General features: G+C 50.1%; 2 protein-coding genes across 4 annotated transcripts in view; one reads left to right on the forward strand and one right to left on the reverse strand.

Moving 5' to 3' along the window:
- LOC144612353 (CREB-regulated transcription coactivator 2-like) overlaps positions 1 to 7,402 on the forward strand; it is a 30,943-nt gene extending 23,541 nt beyond the window's left edge. The window contains exon 10 of the mRNA XM_078431928.1: positions 7,261 to 7,402. Within this exon, the coding sequence (XP_078288054.1) occupies positions 7,261 to 7,402 (142 nt within the window). The remainder of the gene's footprint in view (positions 1 to 7,260) is intronic.
- A 6,298-nt stretch (positions 7,403 to 13,700) lies between these two features.
- Positions 13,701 to 25,000, reverse strand: part of ash1l (ash1 (absent, small, or homeotic)-like (Drosophila)) — a 227,793-nt gene continuing 216,493 nt past the window's right edge. For all 3 annotated transcript variants that reach the window (XM_078432000.1, XM_078431999.1, XM_078431998.1), the window contains 3 exons: positions 23,738 to 23,776; positions 18,024 to 18,334; positions 13,701 to 14,326 (listed from right to left, as the gene is read on the reverse strand). In XM_078432000.1, coding sequence (XP_078288126.1) covers positions 14,235 to 14,326; positions 18,024 to 18,334; positions 23,738 to 23,776 — 442 coding nt within the window. In that variant the 3' untranslated portion in view covers positions 13,701 to 14,234. The remainder of the gene's footprint in view (positions 14,327 to 18,023; positions 18,335 to 23,737; positions 23,777 to 25,000) is intronic.

Raw genomic sequence — 25,000 nt, forward strand, 5'->3', positions numbered from 1 at the left:
GGAGAGAGAAAGAGGGGAGGGATGGAGAGGGGGAGTGTGGGAAGGGTTGGGTGGAGAGAGAGAGACCCCAATAATCCCCAATAATATGCATATATGTATATATATATGTAGGGGGAGGCAAAGAGAGGGAGAGGGAGAGGGGGGATAGTGGGGGAGGGAGAGGGGGAGGAGGGAGAGGGGGAGGAGGGAGGAGGAGGGGGAGGGGGAGGAGGGAGAGGGGGAGGAGGGAGAGGGGGAGGAGGGAGAGGGGGAGGAGGGAGGAGGGAGAGGGGGAGGGGGGAGGAGGGAGAGGGGGAGGAGGGAGAGGGGGAGGAGGGAGAGGGGGAGAGAGGGGAGGAGGGAGGAGGGAGAGGGGGAGGGGGGAGGAGGGAGAGGGGGAGGAGGGAGAGGGGGAGGAGGGAGAGGGGGAGGAGGGAGAGGGGGAGGAGGGAGAGGGGGAGGAGGGAGGAGGGAGAGGGGGAGGGGGGGAGGAGGGAGAGGGGGGGATAGAGGGGGAGGGGGAGGAGGGGGTAGAGGGGGGAAGAGGGAGAGGGGGGATAGTGGGGGGAGGGAGAGGGGAGGGAGAGGGGGGGAGGAGGGAGAGGGGGAGGAGGGAGAGGGGGAGGAGGGGAGGATGGAGAGGGGGAGAGGAGGGAGAGGAGGGGGAGGAGGGAGAGGGGGAGAGGAGGGAGAGGGGGAGGAGGGAGAGGGGGAGGAGGGAGAGGGGGAGGAGGGGAGAGGGGGAGGAGGGGGAGGGGGAGGAGGGAGGAGGGAGAGGAGGGAGAGGGGGAGGAGGGAGAGGGGGAGGAGGGAGAGGGGGAGGGGGAGGAGAGGGTTGGGGTAGGAGGGAAAGGGGGGAGGAAGGGGTGGGAGATGAGGGGGAGGGAGACAGAGGGGCACCCCAATAATCTCAGGGAGAGGGGGGAATGATGTGCAGCGGTTAGACCAGTCCCACCTGCCCACATCTGGTCCATATCCCTCCAAACCTGTCCTATCCATGTAACTGTCCGACTGTTTCTTAAACGTTGGGATAGTCCCAGCCTCAACTACCTCCTCCGGCAGCTCGTTCCATTCACCCACCACCCTCTGTGTGGAAACGTCACCCCTCAGATTCCTATGAAATCTTTTCCCTTCACCTTGAACCCGTGTCCTCTGGTCCTCGATTCCCCTGTCAGAGAGAGGGAGAGGGAGAGAGACTGTCAGAGAGAGAGTCAGAGATTGTCAGAGAGAGGGAGAGGGAGAGAGACTGTCAGAGAGAGAGTCAGAGACTGTCAGAGAGAGGGAGAGAGAGAGAGACTGTCAGAGAGAGAGTCAGAGATTGTCAGAGAGAGGGAGAGGGAGAGAGACTGTCAGAGAGAGAGTCAGAGACTGTCAGAGAGAGGGAGAGACTCAGAGTGAGAGGGAGAGAGAGTCAGAGAGAGAGAGAGGGAGAGAGAGTCAGAGAGAGAGAGAGAGGGAGAGAGAGTCAGAGATTCTCAGAGAGAGGGAGAGACTCAGAGGGAGAGGGAGAGTCAGAGACTGTCAGAGAGAGGGAGAGAGAGTCAGAGAGAGAGGGAGAGAGAGTCAGAGAGAGAGAGGGAGAGAGAGTCAGAGACTGTCAGAGAGAGGGAGAGACTCAGAGGGAGAGGGAGAGTCAGAGACTGTCAGAGAGAGGGAGAGACTCAGAGGGAGAGGGAGAGAGAGAGACAGAGAGAATGTCAGAGAGAGGGAGAGACTCAGAGTGGAGAGAGAGAGAGTCAGAGAGCGAGAGAGTCAGAGACAGAGGGAGACTCAGAGTGAGAGAGATTCAGAGAGACTGTCAGAGAGACTCAGAGAGGGAGAGAGAGAGGGAGACTCAGGGTGAGAGGGAGAGAGAGAGTCAGAGACTGTCAGAGAGAGACGGAGAGACTCAGAGAGAGTCAGAGAGAGACTGTCAGAGTCTCATGATTTTGTACACCTCTATAAGATCAACCTTCATCCTCCTACGCTCCAGGGAATAGAGACCCAGCCTGCTCAACCTCTCCCTGTAGCTCACGCCCCTCGAGTCCTGGCAACATCCTCGTAAATCCTCTCCGCGCCCTTTCCAGCTCGGCAACATCTTTCCTGTAACATGGTGACCAAAACTGAACACAGTGCTCTAAACGTGGCCTCGCCAACGTCTTGTACAACTGTGACGTGACCTCCCGACTTCGATACTCAATCCTCTGATCGATGATGTTGAAACTATCACAGTCTCACTGTCCATGACATCAGTCTTTGTCTTACTACACTGTTCGATCCATGGTCACACATCGTGGGGGCGGGGGAGTTCAGTTTAGTTGAGTTTATTGTCCCGTGTTTGAGGGCTATTGAGGGCGTGCAGCGTAGGTTAATTCCCGGAATGGCGGGACTGTCGTATGTTGAAAGACTGGAGCGACTGGGCTTGTATACACTGGAATTTAGAAGGATGAGAGGGGATCTTATCGAAACGTATAAGATAATTAGGGGATTGGACACGTTAGAGGCAGGAAACATGTTCCCAATGTTGGGGGAGTCCAGAACAAGGGGCCACAGTTTAAGAATAAGGGGTCGGCCATTTAGAACGGAGATGAGGAAGAACTTTTTCAGTCAGAGAGTGGTGAAGGTGTGGAATTCTCTGCCTCAGAAGGCAGTGGAGGCCAGTTCGTGTGGATGCTTTCAAGAGAGAGCTGGATAGAGCTCTTAAGGATAGCGGAGTGAGGGGGTATGGGGAGAAGGCAGGAACGGGGTACTGATTGAGAGTGATCAGCCATGATCGCATTGAATGGCGGTGCTGGCTCGTAAGGGCTGAATGGCCTCCTCCTGCACCTGTTGTCTATTGTCTATTGTCCCGTATACCGAGGTACAGTGTAAAGCTTTGTCGCTGCGTGCGGACCAGTCAGCGGAAAGACAACACACGATTACAATCGAGCCGTTTACAGTGTACAGATACTTGATAAGGGAGTAACGTTCAGTGCAAGGTAATGCCAGCAAAGTCCGATCAAGGATAGTCCGAGGGTCTCCAATGAGGTAGATAGTAGTCCAGCACCGCTCTCTAGTTGGTGAGAGGACGGTTCAGTTGCCTGATAACAGCCGGGAAGAGACTGCCCCTGAATCTGGAGGTGTGCGAGGGTCTCGTCTCCACACTTCTGTGCCTCTTGCCCCGATGGGAGAGGGGAGGAGAGGGGGGTGACCGGGGGGTGAGACTGGTCCTTGATGATGCTGCTGGCCTTGCCGAGGCAGCGTGAGGTGTAGATTATATAAACATAGCACACAAAGTAAGGAAATTTGTGTTTGGTAGATTATTTCTTTGTTGTATCAATGCTTCTTGGCAATAAATCTCTATACCGTTGGAAAGCCTGTTTATTTCCCTTTTAAATGGTGCCACATTTGTAAGGAACATGCATTTGTGGGATGAGCAGGCAGAGCTGAGTATATGGGTTGCGCCCATGAAAAATTTGCCAAATCTTCTCTGCCAATGCCAAACAGCTTATTCTGCTGTTGCTATTGACTCTTGTTTTGAGCTTCTGGTACCCCCAGGTGCTGACAATCAGGTGAGAGCTGGATAGAGCTCTTAAGGATAGCGGAGTGAGGGGGTATGGGGAGAAGGCAGGAACGGGGTACTGATTGAGAGTGATCAGCCATGATCGCATTGAATGGCGGTGCTGTCTCGAAGGGCTGAATGGCCTACTCCTGCACCTATTGTCTATTGTCTATTGTCTGTGAGCATGGGCCCTGCTACAGTGGTCAGTAGGTGTCTGCTCCAAGAATCGGCATGCCACGTTTGACTGATCTGGATAGGGCCCGTACGATAGGGCAACTTCAAGCTGGTGTTCCGCAAAACCAAGTTGCGGCATTATTTGGAGTGAGCCCTAGTACCATCTCCAAAGTGAAGGCCAAGTTCCATATAACGGGGGATGTCAGAGACAGGCCGCGAAGTGGGCGTCCCAAGAAGACGACACCCGAAGAAGACCGTTTCCTCACCCTGTCAGCACTTAGGAACCGTAGGCTGTCTTCTACAGATTTGCAGTCAAGGTTTGCAGGACGATATGGCCGACGGCTCTCTGCCCAGACAATTCGGAACAGACTGCACGCAGCCGATCTCCGGTCTCGTAGGGCTGCCAGGAGGCCTGCCATGACTGCCCTTCACCGTCAGGCCCGTTTGCGCTGGTGTCGGCAACACGTGCACTGGAACCTGAACATGTGGAGGAACGTTATGTTCAGCGATGAGTCCAGATTCTGCAGTTGGATCATAGGGTCAAAGTGTGGAGAAGACGCGGAGAACGCTATGCTGATTGCTGCACCGATAGAGTAACATCTTTTGGTGGAGGCAGTGTGATGGTGTGGGGCGGCATCTCCCTCACTGGAAAAACGAGGCTTGTCATCATTGGAGGGCAATCTCAAATGCAGAGAGATATCGAGATGAGATTCTGCAACCAGTGGCAATCCCATATCTCCACAGTCTGGGACCGAACTCTATCCTCCAAGATGACAATGCTCGCCCCCACAGAGCAGGGTTTCTCAGAGACTACCTCCAGAATTTGGGAGTGGAGAGGATGGAATGGCCTGCCAGCAGTCCTGACCTCAACCCCATTGAACACTTGTGGGATCAGCTTGGGCGTGCTGTTCGTGCCAGAGTGACCAACACAACCACGTTGGCTGACTTGTGACAAATGCTGGTTGAAGAATGGGATGCCATCCCCACAACAGTGTGTGACCAGGCTGGTGACCAGCATGAGGAGGAGGTGCCAGGCTGTTGTGGCTGTGTATGGTTCTTCCACACGCTACTGAGGCTCCTGTTTATTAAATGAATAAATTGTTAAATTGCCAATATGTCTTGTTTCTTCAGACTTCAATCATCCAATCCACCAAACAACACCGAACAAGAGTCAATGGCAGAATAAGCTGTTTGGCATTGGCAGAGAAGATTTGGCAGATTTTTCATGGGCGCATCCCACATACTCAGCTCTGCTGCTCATCCCACAAATGCATGTTCCTTACAAATGTGGCACCATTTAAAAGGGAAATAAACAGGCTTTCCAACGGTATAAGATTTATTGCCAAGAAGCATTGTTACAACAAAGAAATAATCTACCAAACACAAATTTCCTTACTTTGTGTGCTATGTTTATATACACGCACACATGCAATATATATACACACACAAACGCATGCACATATATACACACACAAACATACACATATATATACGCACATACAATATATACACACAAACATATGCATATATATATACACACACGCACATACAACATATACAAACACATGCATATATATACATGCACATACAACATATACAAACACATGCATATATATATACATGCACATACAACATATGCAAACATATGCATATATATATATACATGCACACATACAATATATGCACACATATGCATATGTATATATATGCATATAAATATATATATATACGCACACATTTACACACATATTTATACAGTACATATGTGCGCGCGCACACACATATTGACACACATGCACACACACATATTTATACAGTACATATGTGCAAACACACACATTTACACACATGCACACACACATATTTATACAGTACATATGTGCGCGCGCACACACACATATTTACACACATGCACACACACACATATTTATACAGTACATATGTGCAAACACACACACATATTTACACACATGCACTCATATTTATACAGTACATATGTGCAAACACACACACATTTACACACATGCACACACATTTATACAGTACATATGTGCGCGCGCACACACATATTTACACACATGCGCACACTCATATTTATACAGTACATATGTGCACGCACACACATATTTATACACACACATATATATATATATTTATATACACACACTTACACACATGTCAGTGAATCATGAACAAAACACAAGGCGCTGGAGGCACTCAGCGTGTCAGTCAGGATATAAGTAGATGGTTTTGGGTCGGGACCCGTCTTCAGACCAGTTGTATTTACACAAAAAAACTCAAATTGCTGGAGTAACTCATCAGTTCAGGCAACATCTGAGGAGGGGATACACACACACACACATATATACACATATACATATATACACACACGTATATATACACACACACACACATATATACACATATACATATATACACACACGTATATATACACACACACACACATATATACACATACACATATATACACACACACACACACATTATACACATATACATATATACACACACGTATATATACACACACACATATATACACATATACATATATACACACACGTATATACACACACACACACACACACATATACACATATACATATATACACACACGTATATATACACACACACACACATATATACACATATACATATATACACACACGTATATATACACACACACACACATATATACACATATACATATATACACACACGTATATATACACACACACACATATATACACATATACATATATACACACACGTATATATACACACACATATACATATATGTATACACACATATATATATACACACATATATATACACATATATGTATACACACACACTGCACACATACTCACACACATATATACACAACACACATATATATATACATACACACATATATACACACACACACATATATATATATATACATACACACATATAATCTATATAAAATATGGAAATATAAATACATGTATAAAAAATATATATAAAATATACAGATGCTAGAATCTTGACAAAAACAACATGTGCTGGAGTAACTCAGCGGGTCAGGCAGCATCTGTGGAGAACATGGATAGGTGACGTTTCACAGAGTGCTGGAGTAACTCAGCGGGTCAGGCAGCATCTGTGGAGAAGGTGGATAGGTGACGCTTCGGGTCGAGACCCTTCTTCTGATTGTTGAGTTGAGTTTAGACATACAGCGCAGAAACGGGCCCTTCGGCCCATCGAGTCTGTGCCGACCAGCGATCCCCTCTCATCAACACAAGCCGACACACACTAGGGACAATTTAAACTTACCTACAAACCTGCCAATTAACCTACAAACCTGTACGTCTTTGGAGTGTGGGAGGAAACCGAAGATCTCGGAGGAAACCCACGCAGGTCACGGGGAGAACGTACAAACAGCAGCCGTAGTCGGGATGGAATCTCGGGCGTTGCAAGGCAGCAACTCTACCGCCGCGCCACCGTGACGCCCTTAGTATGTATGTATGTTTGCATTGTATGTGTGTACATGTGACATTGCTGCATTTGTGATTCTGCAACGTTACAGCAAGCAAGAATCCCACCTACAGATGAGGATTAGATTGTCTCGGAGCTCTCTCGCGAGGGGATTGGAACCAGTTTGTAGAAGCTTGGATCGAGTTGACACGGACGATCCAGAGATCCCAGAATGTGAAACTTCCGGAATTTAAGGTCATTAATGATAGGAGCAGAATTAGGCCATTCGGCCCATCAAGTCCACTCTTATTGAAACATATAAGATAATTAGGGGATTGGACACATTAGAGGCAGGAAACATGTTCCCAATGTTGGGGGAGTCCAGAACAAGGGGCCACACAGTTTAAGAATAAGGGGTCGGCCATTTAGAACGGAGATGAGGAAGAACTTTTTCAGTCAGAGAGTGGTGAAGGTGTGGAATTCTCTGCCTCAGAAGGCAGTGGAGGCCAGTTCGTTGGATGCTTTCAAGAGAGAGCTGGATAGAGCTCTTAAGGATAGCGGAGTGAGGGGGTATGGGGAGAAGGCAGGAACGGGGTACTGATTGGGAGTGATCAGCCATGATCGCATTGAATGGCGGTGCGTACAGGCTCGAAGGGCTGAATGGCCTCCTCCTGCACCTATTGTCTATTGTGGCTGATCTATCTCTCCCTCCTAACCCCATTCTCCTGCCTTCTCCCCGTAACCCCTGACACCCGCACTGATCACGAATCTCATATCATATCATATCATATCATATATATACAGCCGGAAACAGGCCTTTTCGTCCCTCCAAGTCCGTGCCGCCCAGTGATCCCCGTACATTAACACTATCCTACACCCACTAGGGACAATTTTTTAAAAACATTTACCCAGCCAATTAACCTACATACCTGTACGTCTTTGGAGTGCGGGAGGAAACCGAAGATCTCGGAGAAAACCCACGCAGGTCACGGGGAGAACGTACAAACTCCTTACAGTGCAGCACCCGTAGTCAGGATCGAACCTGAGTCTCCGGCGCTGCATTCGCTGTAAAGCAGCAACTCTACCGCTGCGCTACCGTGACGCCCTCTCTCTCTCTCTCTCTCTCTCTCTCTCTCTCTCTCTGCCTTAAAAATACTCAATGACAGTTTCCACAGCCGTCTGTGGCAATGAATTCCACAGATTCACCGCCCTTTCACACCGAGAGTGGTGAATCTGTGGAATTCTCTGCCTCAGAGGGTAGTTGGGGCCAGTTCATTGGCTATATTTAAGAGGGAGTTAGATGTGGCCCTGGTGGCTAAAGGGATCAGGGGGTATGGAGAGAAGGCAGGTACGGGATACTGAGTTGGATGATCAGCCATGATCATATTGAATGGCGGTGCGTACAGGCTCGAAGGGCCGAATGGCCTACTCCTGCACCTATTTTCTATGTTTCGATGTAAAGAAACTCCTCCTCATCTACTTCCTAAAGGAACGCCCTTTAATTCTGAGGCTGTGCCCTCTGGTCCTAGACTCTCCCACTAGTGGGAACATCCTCTCCACACCCACTCTATCCAGGCCGCTCACTATTCGGTAAAGTTTCAATGAGGTCTCCCCTTGTCCTTCTAAACTCCTGCCCAGTGCTGTGAAAACGCTCATCTAACGTTAATCGTATGTTAGAAGGATGAGAAGGGGATCTTATAGAAACATATAAAATTATAAAAGGACTGGACAAGCTAGATGCAGGAAAAATGTTCCCAATGTTGGGCGAGTCCAGAACCAGGGGGCCACACAGTCGAAGAATAAAGGGGAGGCCATTTAAAACTGAGGTGAGAAGAAAAAAAATCATCCAGAGAGTTGTGAATGTGTGGGATTCTCTGCCACAGAGGGCAGTGGAGGCCAAATCACTGGATGGATTTAAGAGAGAGTTAGATAGAGCTCTAGGGGCTAGTGGAATCAAGGGATATGGGGAGAAGGCAGGCACGGGGGGTTTACAAATTTTTTTTAAAAAAGAGATACAGCGTGGAAACAGGCCCTTCGGCCCACTGGGTCCGCGCCGCCCAGCGATCCCCGCACATTAATACTATCCTACACACACTAGGGACAATTTTTTTTCATTTGCCCAGCCAATTAACCTACATACCTGCACGTCTTTGGAGTGTGGGAGGAAACCGAAGATCTCGGAGAAAACCCACGCAGGTCACGGGGAGAACGTACAGACGGCGCCCGTGGTCGGGGTGTGGAACCCGAGTCTCCGGCGCTGCATTCGCTGTAAGGCGGCAACTCTACCGCCGCGCCACCGTGATTGGGGACGATCAGCCATGATCACAATGAATGGCGGTGCTGGCTCGAAGGGCCGAACGGCCTCCTCCTGCGCCTATCGTCTATGTTTCTGTGTCTATGTTCCTGGGTCCGTTCCGGTAAACCTCCTCTGGACCCCTCTCTAGGGGGACCTCAGATATCATATCATCATATGGCCGGAAACAGGCCTTTTCGGCCCTCCAAGTCCGTGCCGCCCAGCGATCTCTGTACATTAACACTATCCTACACCCACTAGGGACAATTTTTACATTTACCCAGCCAATTAACCTACATGGTTAACCTATATGGGTGACCTAAAACCTTCTCGCTCTCACGGTACTCCAAACGCGGCCTTCAGCGTGTCACGAGACTCTCTCCTGCCAGTGGAAACCGTCCCCTCTCCACGTCCACTCTATCCGGGGGGGGATGGGAAATAAAAATCCACAGACCACAAATTAAGAAAAAAAAACAGTTTCTCCATTTAATACTAGACTTTCTCAAGTTGAGATACAAGCAATTTTATGCAATTACATCCAATGTTAAAATTCGTAATACATAATTTACAAAGATTAAAGTCAAAACAATGATCTATTAGAGATATGCTTCTGTAAAAAGTAAATATATTAGCAGCATTTTTTTCAGCAAACAATCACACTGCCTACACCCATGCAGACTATAGTTATAACCTATTTGCAATAATGTAGTGCTTTTAAACAGCAATTCCATGACTTTTGTGTGGTTTTTTTTTTGTACATTTTTTTTGAAAAAGTAACCCGGAAAACAAAAACATATTTTTTTAAAAAACAAAAGAATAAAATCCTGCCATTTCACTTTCTATGTCAGTAAAAAGGAGGACAGAGAGAGAGAGAGAGAGAGAGAGAGAGAGGGGGGGGACGGTGAAGGGGAGAGGAGGGGAGGGGAGAGAGAGAGGGGGGGGGAGGAAGAGAAGAAATTTAAACAAAAATGGCATCACCTATTCACTGATTGTCTAAAAACATGATTTTATCTTTTAGCAAAGAAAAAGGAAATGTCAGAATCACTGTGTGTCAATCGACTACGTACGTACAAAGTTGTTTTTGTCCTGTGGTGGTTTTTTTTTGTGTTTTTAAGTTTAGCTTAGTGTTAGACACTATTACCAATGACTGCAGGAGATTTAAAAAACGGAAAACACTACAGAATCTCGAGGAATGATGTGCTGAGAGAAGAGAGTATCACATACTCGATTATTATTATTATTATTAATTTTTTTTTTCTTTTCCCGGTAACTGTACAATTGCTGCCAAGCAGTAAAAAAATAGTCAAAACAATCTTTTCTCTTTTTTTTCGATGTTTTTTTTAATAAAATACGATCTCAAAGGGGGGTTTTTTCTTCTGCTTTTGAGACAAAAAAAGGGAGGAGGTGGAAAAGGGGGAGGGTTTTTTTTTTGGGGTGGTGGTGGTGCGGGGAGGGGGTTAACGGGATGAACGTGTTCCACTTTGAGGGGGGGGGGGGGGGGTCAAACAAGATGGATTTGTACATTCGGGGTGGTCCGTGTGACAATGTCACTTGTCCACAAGCTTTACTACGGATATATATATATACAAGTTGGCACGTAATTATTTTTTTTTTAAAGTTTAATTTTTCTTTTTTACTTTTTACTGAAAAGCAGCCGGACTGCTAAAGCCTAAAGCTAACGACAAAGCAAAGCTGTTTTAAAAAAAGAAATTTGCGGCCTTTTTAGTTTAAAAAGGGAAAAAAGGCTTTAAGATACTACATTGTACAGTTCAACAAAACACGGACATAGTGTCTTATTACTTCTACGCGAAAGATTCTTCACTCCACAACAAATACTTTATTTTGAATACTGCTCATGTAGTGGCTTTTATCTTTCTTTCGTTCCCCCCCCCCCCCCCCCCCCTCCCACCCCCTTTACTTTTATTCCATTTATTTTTCACACTGGTTTTGCTCAGAGAGGCAGATTTTGGTGGGTTGTTGGCGTGGGTATAGTCAGACCACCAAGAGCTCATGTTCCCCCCCCTTCTCCCCTACGATCTGGTGTAACGCACCCCTCTCCCCCACTGCCCACCCTCGGGTGGCTGCTGTTAAGTGCATCAATAACAAAAGAGGAGGAGTTATTCACAAAATGCTGGAGTAACTCAGCAGGTCAGGTCAGGCAGCATCTCGGGAGAGAAGGAATGGGTGACGTTTCGGGTCGAGACCCTTCGGAGTGTTGTTTTTTCTCAATAAGGAAAGAGGTTCCTGATGTTTGGTGCAGGCAGGAACTGCAGGCGCCCGTTTAAACGGAAGGTAGACACAATAATGCTGGAGTAACTCAGCGGGTCAGGCAGCGTCTGTGGAGAACATGGATGGGTGACGTTTCACAGAGTGCCGGAGTAACTCAACGGGTCAGGCAGCATCTGTGGAGAACATGGATGGGTGACGTTTCACAGAGTGCTGGAGTAACTCAGCGGGTCAGGCAGCATCTGTGGAGTATATGGATGGGTGACGTTTTGGGTTGGGTCAATTTGACCCGAACTGAAACGTCTCCTATCCACGTTCTCCAGATGCTGCCTGACCCGCTGAGTTACTCCAGCACTCTGTGAAACGTCTCCTATCCACGCTCTCCACAGATGCTGCCTGACCCGCTGAGTTACTCCAGCACTCTGTGAAACGTCACCTATCAGACTGTCTGAAGAAGGGTCTCGACCTGAAAGGTCACCCATCCCTTCTCTCCAGAGATGCTGCCCGACCCACTGAGTTACTCCAGCACTCTGTGTCTACCTTCAAGGAAAATGTAGATCATGGTGTAGGAAGGGACTGCAGATGCTGGTTTAGACTGAAGATGGACACAAAATGTTGTAGTAACTCAGTGGGACGGGCAGCACTGTGAGCTCGGCGATGGTGACGAGACATACAAAGATAAAATTTGATCAGGAGGACAGTCAAACTAGTCGGAGAACTAGGATGGGGGAGGGGATGGAGAGAGAGAGGGCTATCTGAAGTTAGAGAAGTCAATGTTCATACCACTGGGGTGTGAGCTGCCCAAGCGAAATACGAGGTGCTGTTCCTCCAGTTTGCGCTGGGCCTCACTCTGACAGCGGAGGAGGCCCAGGACAGAAAGGTCAGTGTGGGAGTGGGAGGGGAGTTGAAGTGTTTGGCAAGTGGGAGGCCAGGTAGGTTTAGGCGGGCTGAGCGGAGGTGCTCAGCGAAACGATCCATCTCACGCTCGCAGACTGCCCCCTGAACCCCACCTGGATCCCACTCCCACAATCTCCGGCCTGCGAGCCCACTACACCTGCACACCACCCCGCCCTCTCCCCTCCACCCCTGCACGCGCTTAATCTTTGCCCATTTGATGGGCGGCGCGGTGGGTAGAGTTGACGCCTCGCGGCGCCAGGGGCCCCGGGTTCCATCCCGACCACGGGTGCTGCCTGCGCGGAGTTTGCACGCTGTCCCCCGCCACCCTTCTCCGGGTTCCTCCCACGCTCCACGAAGACGTGCGGGTTTGCAGGTCCGGTACAGGTTGTAATGATCAGCCACGATCACATTGAACGGCGGTGCGTACAGGCTCGAAGGGCCGAATGGCCTCCTCCTGCACCTATCGTCCATTGTGAACTGTGCCCGGTGTGTGTGTGTGTGTGGGGTTAGTGTTAGTGTGCCGGGTGATCGCCGGCCGGTCGGCACCAGAAGCTCCAGTTTCTGCTCACAACTTAACAGTGAGCGTTGATGGACCTGCCCTGTGCTCACCCCCCCTCCCCTGAACTCCTTGCAGAGGCTACACTGGACTGTGTCCCCCCCTCTCTCTCTCTCTCTCTCTCTATGTCTCTCTCTCTCTCTCTCTCTTGAGGAGGGTTTTGTATCTGTCCCTCCTGTTTACCCCCAACCCTCCCCACAGCACCGAACACCGTAACCCACTCCCCCCCCTCTCAGGCCATCTCTCCTCCTCCTCCCCTGGTCAATTTAAGAGCGGAAAAAATAACACACCACACACACACGTGCGTGCGGACACGTGGGGAACAGCGCTCCACCCCTCCCCTCCAGCTTTAAGTGCTATCAATGTGTCTCCTGATCTCGTGGTGTCCTCTCTGCCGGGATGGGAGGGAGCGGAGGAGGTGTGTGTGTGTGGCACAGTTTCTGCAACGGGGGTCTTCCCATTTGGGGGTCTCCCCGCCTTCCCCCCAAGAGTCAAGTGCAAAGAAAAAAAAAGGCAACACAAAAAGTGGACGTGGATTGTAAACTCCTCCCCTCCCCTCCCCTCCCCTCCCCTCCCCTCCCCTCCCCTCCCCTCCCCGCCTCCTGTGGCAGCCGTCCTGTCTTCCTTCTCCATGTACATACATATATACACACTCCGGACAATGCGCAGGACGAACACACTCGTGAAATTCAGACGCACGGTTTATAGAAGCAGGGCTCGGAGTCCTGGGGAGGTGGGGGTGGGGGTGTGTGTGGGGGGGGGGGTGGGGGGATTCCCCCCCATCCATCTCCCGACGTTCCTCGTGTGTCCACGCGCCCCTCCCCTCCCCCACAATCTCAGGGAGGGGGTGGGCTTAGAGTAAGGGCAACTCCAATATCCCCCCCACACACCCACACAAACAAAGTCTTTTTTTGTTTTTGGCTGCTTCAGTCCAAAAGGCCATTGATTGAGCTAACCGTGACACCCCTCGTTGAGTTAATATGGGGGCTGCTGTACATATTATAAGACCAGTACCGCCCCCCTCTATATCCAAGTGTGGCCCCCGTCTCGTGGGGGGAGGGGGGTTCGTTCGGACGGCCGCCAGGGTCGGTCTAGCCCGGGGGGGGCCGAGCGGTCACTTCCTGAAGCAGGTCTCCGTCAAGAGCAGGGTCCGGCGGCGCAGGCGTCTTCCGGAACCTTCCTCCAGCAGGTAGGTCACGTCGATGGCTGGGGTGCACGCAGACACAGAGAGAGAGAGAGAGAGAGAGAGAGAGAGAGAGGGGGAAGTCCCCGTGTTAGACAAGGGCCGTGGTCCCAACCACACACACCGCCTCAGCGGCTCAAACTAACCGTGTAAGACCATGAGACACAGGAGCAGAATTAGGCCATTCAGCCCATCGAGTCTACTCCGCCATTCAATCACCCCCCCCACCCACCCACTGCCCTCAATAGACAATAGACAATAGGTGCAGGAGGAGGCCATTCAGCCCTTCGAGCCAGCACCGCCATTCAATGCGATCATGGCTGATCACTCTCAATCAGTACCCCGTTCCTGCCTTCTCCCCATACCCCCTCACTCCGCTATCCTTAAGAGCTCTATACAGCTCTCTCTTGAAAGCATCCAACGAACTGGCCTCCACTGCCTTCTGAGGCAGAGAATTCCACACTCCCCCAACATTGGGAACATGTTTCCTGCCTCTAATGTGTCCAATCCCCTAATTATCTTATATGTTTCAATAAGATCCCCCCTCATCCTTCTAAATTCCAGTGTATACAAGCCCAATCGCTCCAGCCTTTCAACATACGACAGTCCCGCCATTCCGGGAATTAACCTAGTGAACCTACGCTGCACGCCCTCCATAGCCCTCCTGGCTTAGACATAGACAACAGGTGCGCAGGAGGAGGCCATTCGGCCCTTCGAGCCAGCACCGCCATTCAATATGATCATGGCTGATCATCTACAATCAGTTCCCCCGTTCCTGCTTTCTCCTCACATCCCTTGATTCCGTTAGCCCCCAAGAGCTAAATCTACCTCTCTCTTGAAAAGATCCAGTGAATCGGCCTCCAGTGCCTTCTGCGGCAGAGAAGTCCACAGAGTCCCAGGTACAGTTGGGAGAAGGATGGCCCTTCCGTTTGGTCTGGGGGCCCTGGGACGTCCAGCTACCACTGCTGTGGACACCCGGTACGGAGCAGAGCACGAGAGGCCATGCCTGGTCAACCGCCCTCTGCCCTGCAGGTCAAGGTACCGGGTGGGATCAGGTTGGCCTTCCATTTGGTGTAGAGGCCGAGGACCGGCCAACTAACACTGTGGTAGAGATTGAGCAGGCATCGAGAGACCTTGGCTGGTCAACCAGCACCCCTTCTCCATTTGGTCTGGGAGTTGTGCAACACCCAACTAACATCGCTGTGGAGATCCAGCAGGTATCTAGAGACCGTGGCTGGACATCCAGCCCACATTCTTCCATTTGGTCTGGAGGCCATATAACCATATAACAATTACAGCACGGAAACAGGCCCGTTCGGCCCTACCAGTCCACGCCGACCACTTTCTCTGACCTAGTCTCATCTACCTGCACTCAGACCATAACCCTCCAATCCCCTCCCATCCATATACCTATCCAATTTACTCTTAAATGATAAAATCGAGCCTGCCTCCACCACTTCCACCGGAAGCTCATTCCACACAGCCACCACCCTGAGTAAAGAAGTTACCCCTCATGTTACCCCTAAACTTTTGTCCCTCAATTCTGAAGTTATGTCCCCTTGTTGGAATCTTCCCCACTCTCAAAGGGAAAAGCCTACCCACGTCAACTCTGTCCGTCCCTCTTAAAATTTTAAAAACCTCTATCAAGTCCCCCCTCAACCTTCTACGCTCCAAAGAATAAAGACCCAACCTGTTCAACCTCTCTCTGCAGCTTAAGTGCTGAAACCCAGGCAACATTCTAGTAAATATAAGAAAATAACTGCAGATGCTGGTACAAATCGATTTATTCACAAAATGCTGGAGTAACTCAGCAGGTCAGGCAGCATCTTGTCACCCATTCCTTCTCTCCCGAGATGCTGCCTGACCTGCTGAGTTACTCCAGCATTTTGTGAATAAATCAACATTCTAGTAAATCTCCTCTGCACCCTCTCCATTTTGTCGACATCCTTCCTATAATTTGGCGACCAGAACTGCACACCATACTCCAGATTCGGCCTCACCAATGCCCTGTACAATTTCAACATTACATCCCAACTTCTATATTCGATGCTCTGATTTATAAAGGCAAGCATACCAAACGCCTTCTTCACCACCCTATCCACATGAGATTCCACCTTCAGGGAACAATGCACAGTTATTCCCAGATCCCTCTGTTCCACTGCATTTCTCAATTCCCTACCATTTACCCTGTACGTCCTATTTTGATTTGTCCTACCATGGAACATCTACCACCGTAGTAAAGGTCCAGCAGGTATCTAGAATGGTGCATTGTACCATTTGGTCTGGAGACCATGGGACATCTCACTACCACCGTAGTAAAGGTCCAGCAGGTATCCAGAGAGGGTGGATACAAAATGCTGGAGTGACTATGCTGGAGTAACGTTTCGTCACCCTTTCCTTCTCTCCCGAGATGCTGCCTGACCCGCTGAGTTACTCCAGCATTTTGTGTCTACCTTCGATATAAACCAGCACCTACAGTTTTTCTCCTACAGGTATCTAGAGACCTTGGCTGGTCGTTCAGCCCACATTCTCCCATCTTGGTCTGGAGGCCATGGAACATCTCACTACCACTGTAGCAAAGGTCCAGCAGGTATCTAGAGACCGTGGCTGGTCAACCACTCTACCCTCATTCCATCTTGTATAGAAGCCGTGGAACATCTATAGGCAATAGACAATAGGTGCAGGAGGAGGCCATTCGGCCCTTCGAGCCAGCACCGCCATTCAATGTGATCATGGCTGAACATTCTCAATCAGTACCCCGTTCCTGCCTTCTCCCCATACCCCCTGACTCCACTACCCTTAAGAGCTCTATCTAGCACTCAAATGCATTCAGAGAATTGGCCTCCACTGCCTTCTGAGACAGAGAATTCCACAGATTCACAACTCTCTGACTGAAAAAGTTTTTCCTCATCTCAGTTCTAAATGGCCTACCCCTTATTCTTAAACTGTGGCCCCTTGTTCTGGACTCCCCCAACATTGGGAACATGTTTCCTGCCTCTAACGTGTCCAACCCCTTAATAATCTTATACGTTTCGATAAGATCTCCTCTCATCCTTCTAAATTCCAGTGTATACAAGCCTAGTCGCTCCAGTCTTTCAACATAGGATAGTCCCGCCATTCCGGGAATTAACCTAGTAAACCTACGCTGCACGCCCTCAATAGCAAGAATATCCTTCCTCAGATTTGGAGACCAAAACTGCACACAGTAATCCAGGTGCGGTCTCACTAGGGCCCTGTACAACTGCACACAGTACTCCAGGTGCGGTCTCACTAGGGCCCTGTACAACTGCACACAGTACTCCAGGTGCGGTCTCACTAGGGCCCTGTACAACTGCACACAGTACTCCAGGTGCGGTCTCACTAGGGCCCTGTACAACTGCACACAGTACTCCAGGTGCGGTCTCACTGCAATGCAGATTGAGCAGGTATCTAGAGACCAGCCAAGGTCTCTAGATGCCTGCTGGACCTTTGCTACAGGGGTAGTTAGATGTTCCCTGACCTCCAGACCAAATGGCACAATGTGGGCTGGATGACCAGCCACGGTCTCTAGATGCCTGCTGGACCTCCAAGGCAATGTGAGTTGGACATTCCACAACTCCCAGACCAAATGGAGAAGGTGGGTTGGTTGACCATGCAGGTGAGGTCTCTAGATACCTTGGCTGGTCAACCCCACCCCACCCCACCCCACCCCACCCCCCCCCCCCCTCGCCCAGGGCTCACCGTTTTTGCCGGGGATTTTGGCCAGGAGGTTGAGCAGGATCTTGTTGAGCTTCTCCCTCTGCATCCTCTGCTTCTCCTCGGGGCTACAGTCGGCCTTGGATGCCCCGCCGCTCACTCCACCGGCACCGGCAGCAGCAGCAGCACCACCCGCGGTGGCGGCGGCCTCACTCTCCTGCTCCTCCAGGTGTGGCATCTCGGCGGCCGGCTGCTCCTGGGCGGTGGACATGTCCTCGATGATGGGGGGCGGCAGGTCTTCTTCGGGCGCCGCCTCCTTGCAGTGCACTTTTGTACGCTCCGACTTCCAGGACGGCCTGCCCATTTCCCCCAGAAGCCCGGCACAGAAGGGAAGGAGAAACACACTTAGTATAAGAAGACAACTGCAGATGCTGGTACAAATCGAAGGTATTTATTCACAAAATGCTGGAGTAACTCAGCGGGTCATAGAGGGATGGAAACATGCCCTTCGGCCCAACTTGCCCACATGCCCCACCTACACTAGTCCCACCTGCCTGCGTTTGGCCCATATCCCTCCAAACCTCTCCTCTCCATGTAGCTGTCTAACTGCTTCTTAAACAATAGACAATAGGTGCAGGAGGAGGCCATTCGGCCCTTCGAGCCAGCACGCCATTCAATGTGATCATGGCTGATCATTCTCAATCAGTACCCCGTTCCTGCCTTCTCCCCATACCCACTGACTCCGCTATCCTTAAGAGCTCTATCTAGCTCTCTCTTGAATGCATTCAGAGAATTGGCCTCCACTGCCTTCTGAGGCAGAGAATTCCACAGATTCACAACTCTCTGACTGAAAAAGTTTTTCCTCATCTCAGTTCTAAATGGCCGACCCCTTATTCTTAAACTGTGGCCCCTGGTTCTGGACTCCCCCAACATTGGGAACATGTTTCCTGTCTCTAACGTGTCCAACCCCTTAATAATCGTACACGTTTCGATAAGATTGGGATAGTCCCAGCCTCAACGACCTCCTCCGGCAGCTCGTTCCGTACACCCATCACCCTCTGTGTGAAAAAGTTACCCCCCAGATTCCTATTAAATCTTTTCCCCTTCACCTTGAAACCCATGTTCTCTGGTCCTCGATTCCCCTACTCTGGGCAAGAGACTCTGTGCGTCTACCCGATCTATGCCTCTCATGATTTTATACACTTCTATGAGATCTCCCCTCAACCTCCTGCGCTCCAAGGAATAGAGACCCAGCCTGCTCAACCTCTCCCTGTAGCTCACGCCCTCTAGTCCTGGCAACATCCTCGTAAATCTTCTCTGGACCCTCTCCAGCTTCACAACATCTTTCCCATAACATGGTGCCCAGAACTGAACACAATGCTCCCAAATGCGGTCTCACCAACGTCTTAGACAACTGCAACATGACCTCCCCTTAACTTCTATACTCATTACTCTGATGACGGCCAATGTGCCAAAAGCCTTTTGGACCACCTTATCTACCTGCGACTCGACCTTCAAAGAACCATGCACCTGCACTCCAAGATCCCTCTGCTCTACAACGCTCCCCAGAGGCCTACCATTCTCTGTGTAGGTCCTGCCCTTGTTAGACGTCCCAAAGTAAAACACCTCACATTTCTCTCTATTAAACACCATCAACCATATCTCAGCCCACCTGGCCAATCGATCAAGATCCTGCTGCAATCTTTCACAGCCATCTTCACTATCTGCAAAACCATCCACTTTTGTGAAGGGTCTCGTCCCTAGTCCTTTTCTCCAGAGATGCTGCCAGTCCCGCTGAGTTACTCCAGCATTTTGTGTCTATCTTCGACATAAACCAGCATCTGTAGTTCCTTTTTACACCTTCACACATGACAGATGGACTTGGCTGCTCGAATTAAAGTACTCAACCTCTTCCCTCAGGAACCCTTGGAACCTCATAGAAACATAGAGAATAGGTGCAGGAGGAGGCCATATGGCCCTTCGAGCCAGCACCGCCATTCGATATCATCATCCAAAATCAGTACCCCGTTCCTGCTTTGTCCCCATGTCCCTTGATTCCGTTAGCCCTAAGAGCTAAATCTAACTCTCTCTTGAAAGCATCCAGTGAATCGGCCTCCACTGCCTTCTACAACAGAGAATTCCACAGATCCACAACTCTCTGGGTGAAAAGGTTTTTCCTCATCGCAGTCCTAAATGGCCGACCTCTTATTCTTAAACTGTGTGTGACCCCTGGTTCTGGACTCCCCCAACATGGGGAACATTGTTCCTGCAGCTAGCCTGTCCAATCCTTTAAGAATTTTCTATGTTTCTATAAGGTCCCCTCTCATCCTTCGAAATTCCAGTGAATACAAGCCCAGTCGACCCATTATATATATAGATATATATATAGATAGATAGATAGACAGATAGATAGACAGTCAGAACTTCCCCAGGGTGTAAATGTCCAACATTAGAGGGCATAGCTTTAAGGTGAGAGGGTTTAATAGAGATGTGCGGACAAGTTTATTTGTTGCACAGAGTGTGGTGGAGGCCTGGAACGTTCTGCCAGGGGTGGTGGTGGTGGTGGAGGCAGATGCCATAATGGTGTTTAAGATGCTTTTAGGCAGGCACAGGGAACAGAGGGATATTAGTTTTGTTTCATTTATTGTCACGTGTACCGAGGTGCAGTGAAAAGCTATCCAGTCTTTGGAAAGGCTGTGCACGATTACAGTCGAGCCGTCCACAGTGTACAGATACAGGGAATAACGTTCAGTGCAAGGTGAAGTCTGATTAAAGATACAGAGGGGTAAGATAGCAGTTCAGCGCTGCTCTCTGGTTGTGGTGGGACGGTTCAGTTGCCTGATAACGGCCGGGAAGATACTGCCCCTGAATCTGGAGGTGTGCTTTTGCACACTTCTGTACCTCTTGCCCCGATGGGAGAGGGGAGACAGTCATCGGGGACCTGGGGTGGGGTGGGGGGTACTGCACCCGGGAGTCCCCTGCAAACTGTTTCTCTCGCGGTTGGTTCACAGACTCGCCAGCCGTCCGCCACCTTTGCGAGCCGGAAGAGCGCGTGTTCCAGCATGCGAGGTTAGAAACATAAAAAATAGGTGCAGGAGGAGGCCATTCGGCCCTTCGAGCCTGCACCGCCATTCAATATGATCATGGCTGATCATCCAGCTCAGTAACCTGTACCTGCCTTCTCTCCATACCCCCTGATCCCTTTAGCCACAAGGGCCACATCTAACTCCCTCTTAAATATAGCCAATGAACTAGCCTCAACTACCTTCTGCGGCAGAGAATTCCACAGACTCACCACTCTCTGTGTGAAGAAATGTTTTCTCATCTCGGTCCTAAAAGACTTCCCCCTTATCCTTAAGCTGTGACCCCTGGTTCTGGACTCCCCCAACATCGGGAACAATCTTCCCGCATCTAGCCTCTCCAACCCCTTAAGAATTTTATATGTTTCTATAAGATCCCCCCTCAGTCTTCTAAATTCCAGCGAGTACAAGCCCAGTCTATCCAGTCTTTCTTCATATGTAAGTCCCGCCATCCCAGGGATTAATCTGGTGAACCTTCTCTGTACTCCCTCTAAGGCAAGAACGTCTTTCCTCAGGTTAGGAGACCAAAACTGCACACAATACTCCAGGTGCGGTCTCACCAAGGCCCTGTACAACTGCAGCAGAACCTCCCTGCTCCTAAACTCAAATCCTCTTGCTATGAATGCCAACATACCATTCGCTTTCTTCACTGCCTGCTGCACCTGCATGCTTGCTTTCAATGACTGGTGCACCATGACACCCAGGTCACGTTGCATCTCCCCTTCTCCCAATCGGTCACCATTCAGGTAATACTCTGCTTTCCTGTTCTTGCCGCCAAAGTGGATAACCTCACATTTATCCACATTATATTGCATCTGCCATGCATTTGCCCACTCGCCTAATCTATCCAAGTCACTCTGCAGCCTCCTAGCATCCTCCTCGCAGCTAACACTGCCACCCAGCTTCGTGTCATCCGCAAACTTAGAGATGTTGCATTCAATTCCCTCGTCCAAATCATTAATATACACTGTAAATAACTGGGGTCCCAGCACTGAGCCTTGCGGTACCCCACTAGTCACTGCCTGCCATTCCGAAAAGGACCCGTTTATTCCTACTCTTTGCTTCCTGTCCGCCAACCAATTTTCTATCCACCTCAACACTGAACCCTCAATACCGTGTGCTTTAAGTTTGTACACCCATCTCCTATGTGGGACCTTGTCGAAGGCCTTCTGAAAGTCCAGATATAACACATCGACTGGTTCTCCCTTATCCACTCTACTAGTTACATCCTCGAAAAATTCTATAAGATTCGTCAGACATGATTTGCCTTTGGTAAATCCATGTTGACTTTGTCCGATGATTTCACCACTTTCCAAATGTGATGCTCTCACATCTTTAATAACTGACTCTAGCATTTTCCACACTACCGATGTTAGGCTAACTGGTCTATAATTCCCCGTTTTCTCTCTCCCTCCCTTTTTAAAAAGTGGGGTTACATTAGCTACCCTCCAGTCCTCAGGAACTACTCCAGAATCTAAAGAGTTTTGAAAAATTATCACTAATGCATCCACTATTTCTGAGGCTACTTCCTTAAGCACTCTGGGATGCAGCCTATCTGGCCCTGGGGATTTATCTGCCTTTAATCCATTTAATTTACCTAACACCACTTCCCGACTAACCTGGATTTCCCTCAGTTCCTCCATCTCATTAGACCCCCGGTCCCCCGCTATTTCCGGCAGATGGTTTATGTCTTTCTTAGTGAAGACAGAACCAAAGTATTTGTTCAATTGGTCTGCCATCTCCTTGTTCCCTATGATCAATTCACCTGTTTCCGACTGCAAGGGACCTACATTTGCCTTAACTAATCTTTTCCTCTTGACATATCTATAAAAGCTTTTGCAGTCTGTTTTTATGTTCTTTGCCAGTTTTCTCTCATAATCTATTTTCCCTTTCCTAATTAAGCCCTTTGTCCTCCTCTGCTGGACTCTGAATTTCTCCCAGTCCTCTGGTACGCTACTTTTTCTGGCTAATCTGTATGCTTCATCTTTTGTTTTAATACTATCCTTGATTTCCCTTGTTAGCCACGGATGCACTACCTTTCCTGGTTTGTTCTTTTGCCAAACTGGGTTGCAGCCCCTGTTCCAATATCTAAAGGGGCCTTCTGGCTGCACCTCACGCCCACCGTCCTCATCTTTGGACACCCTTGTGCGTGGGGGAGAGGGTAGGGGGGGCTGAGGATATCCTGGGTTGGGTTGCTCCTGGGCCCGGCCAAGCTGGCCATCGGCGAGTCAGGGCGCCAGGGCTCTGTCCGAGCCGGCTGCCCGCCCTTTCTTCCGGGGTTACGTCCGTCCGTGCCCGGGTGGGGTTAGAGAGGGACCGCGCGCTGTCCACGGGCACCCTGGGAGATTTCCGGGACCGCTGGGCACCGCGGGGAGGTGCAATGCATCCTGGACTAGGATGGGGGAAATAGTTTTTTTAAATAGCATATTTGATATTGAAGAATATCTGTTTTACTTGTTTAATGATGGTGGGTTTTGCTTTGAATTATTTCGGGTTGAGTAAATCTATTTTTGGTTTATATTTTTAAATGGACTGATACAAGGAGGCCTTTAGACAATCATCTTCAAGCTGGCTACTGTGCAAGCAGACTCCTAAATGAAACCCGGATCTTAATTCTTCCTGACAACACAATGCATCTGTACAGTCATCGGTCGCTTGGCTAGCGGCGCTGTTACTCACGTCTTGGAAGCGTTCGCATTGGTGGAAGGGCCGCAGAGTCTACGATGAAGGGAAATAAGAGTCACCCGCGTGCGCGTGGAACCACCGGAGCTGGCCGCGGAGTCAGCAGGAGTGAAGAGCGCCACGCGCCGCTCTCTCCCGCTGCAGGGGGGACGCTCCAATGCGTCGCACACATCCTGCCCGAGGACTGTCACCAACCCCCTCCCCCTCTGGCTCACAGCGCCCCCCCCTCCCTCCACACCGACCCACCCCCTCCCTCTGGCTCACAGCGCCGGAGACCCGGGTTCCACCCTGACCGTGGGCGCTGTCTGTACGGAGTTTGCACGCTCTCCCCGTGACCTGCGTGGGTTTTCTCCGGGCGCTCCGGTTTCCTCCCACACTCCAAAGACGTGCGGGTGTGCAGGTTAATTGGCTCGGTGTAAGTGTAAAACTGTCCCCCGTGTGTGTGATAGTGTGTTAGTGTGCGAGGATCGCTGGTCGGGTCGGACACGATGGGCCGAAGGGCCTGTTTCCACGCTGTATCTCTAAACTAAACTAAACCTGGGTTCGATCCCTGGGTTCGCTGCTCCGGTTTCCATCCACACTCCAAAGACGTACAGGTTTGTAGATTAATTGGCTTCGGTAAAGTTGTAATATTGTCCCAAGTGTGTGTGTGTGTGTGTGTAGGGCAGTGCTAGTGTACGGGGAGATCACTGGTCGGCACAGACTCGGTGGGCCGAAGGGCCTGTTTCCGTGCTGTATCTCTAAAGTGTAAAGTGTAAAGAGAGTTGCAGGCGTTTGATTTAGATTTAGATATACAGCGCGGAAACAGGCCCTTCGGCCCACCGGGTCCGCGCCGCCCAGCGATCCCCGCACACTAACACTATCCTACACACACTAGGGACAATTTTTTACATTTGCCCAGCCAATTAACCTACATACCTGCACGTCTTTGGAATGTGGGAGGAAACCGAAGATCTCGGAGAAAACCCACGCAGGTCACGGGGAGAACGTACAAACTCCTTACAGACAGCACCCGTGGTCAGGATCGAACCTGAGTCTCCGGCGCTGCATTCGCTGTAAGGCAGCAACTCTACCGCTGGCAGCAGGCCGACTAACCCCTGCCCCACACAGTGCTGGTGCCATGTGAGCTCAACTAGTCTTGTTCGGGTGGGCAGCGAGAGCTTTTAGGCTGTTTGGGTCCTCGGATGGAGTTGAGGGGGGAGGTAAAGGGACAGGTGTTGCATCTCCTGCGGTCGCAGGGGAAAGTGCCTGGGGATGGGG

This window comes from Rhinoraja longicauda, chromosome 44 (genome assembly GCF_053455715.1).
Source record: "Rhinoraja longicauda isolate Sanriku21f chromosome 44, sRhiLon1.1, whole genome shotgun sequence".
Taxonomy (NCBI): domain Eukaryota; kingdom Metazoa; phylum Chordata; class Chondrichthyes; order Rajiformes; family Arhynchobatidae; genus Rhinoraja; species Rhinoraja longicauda.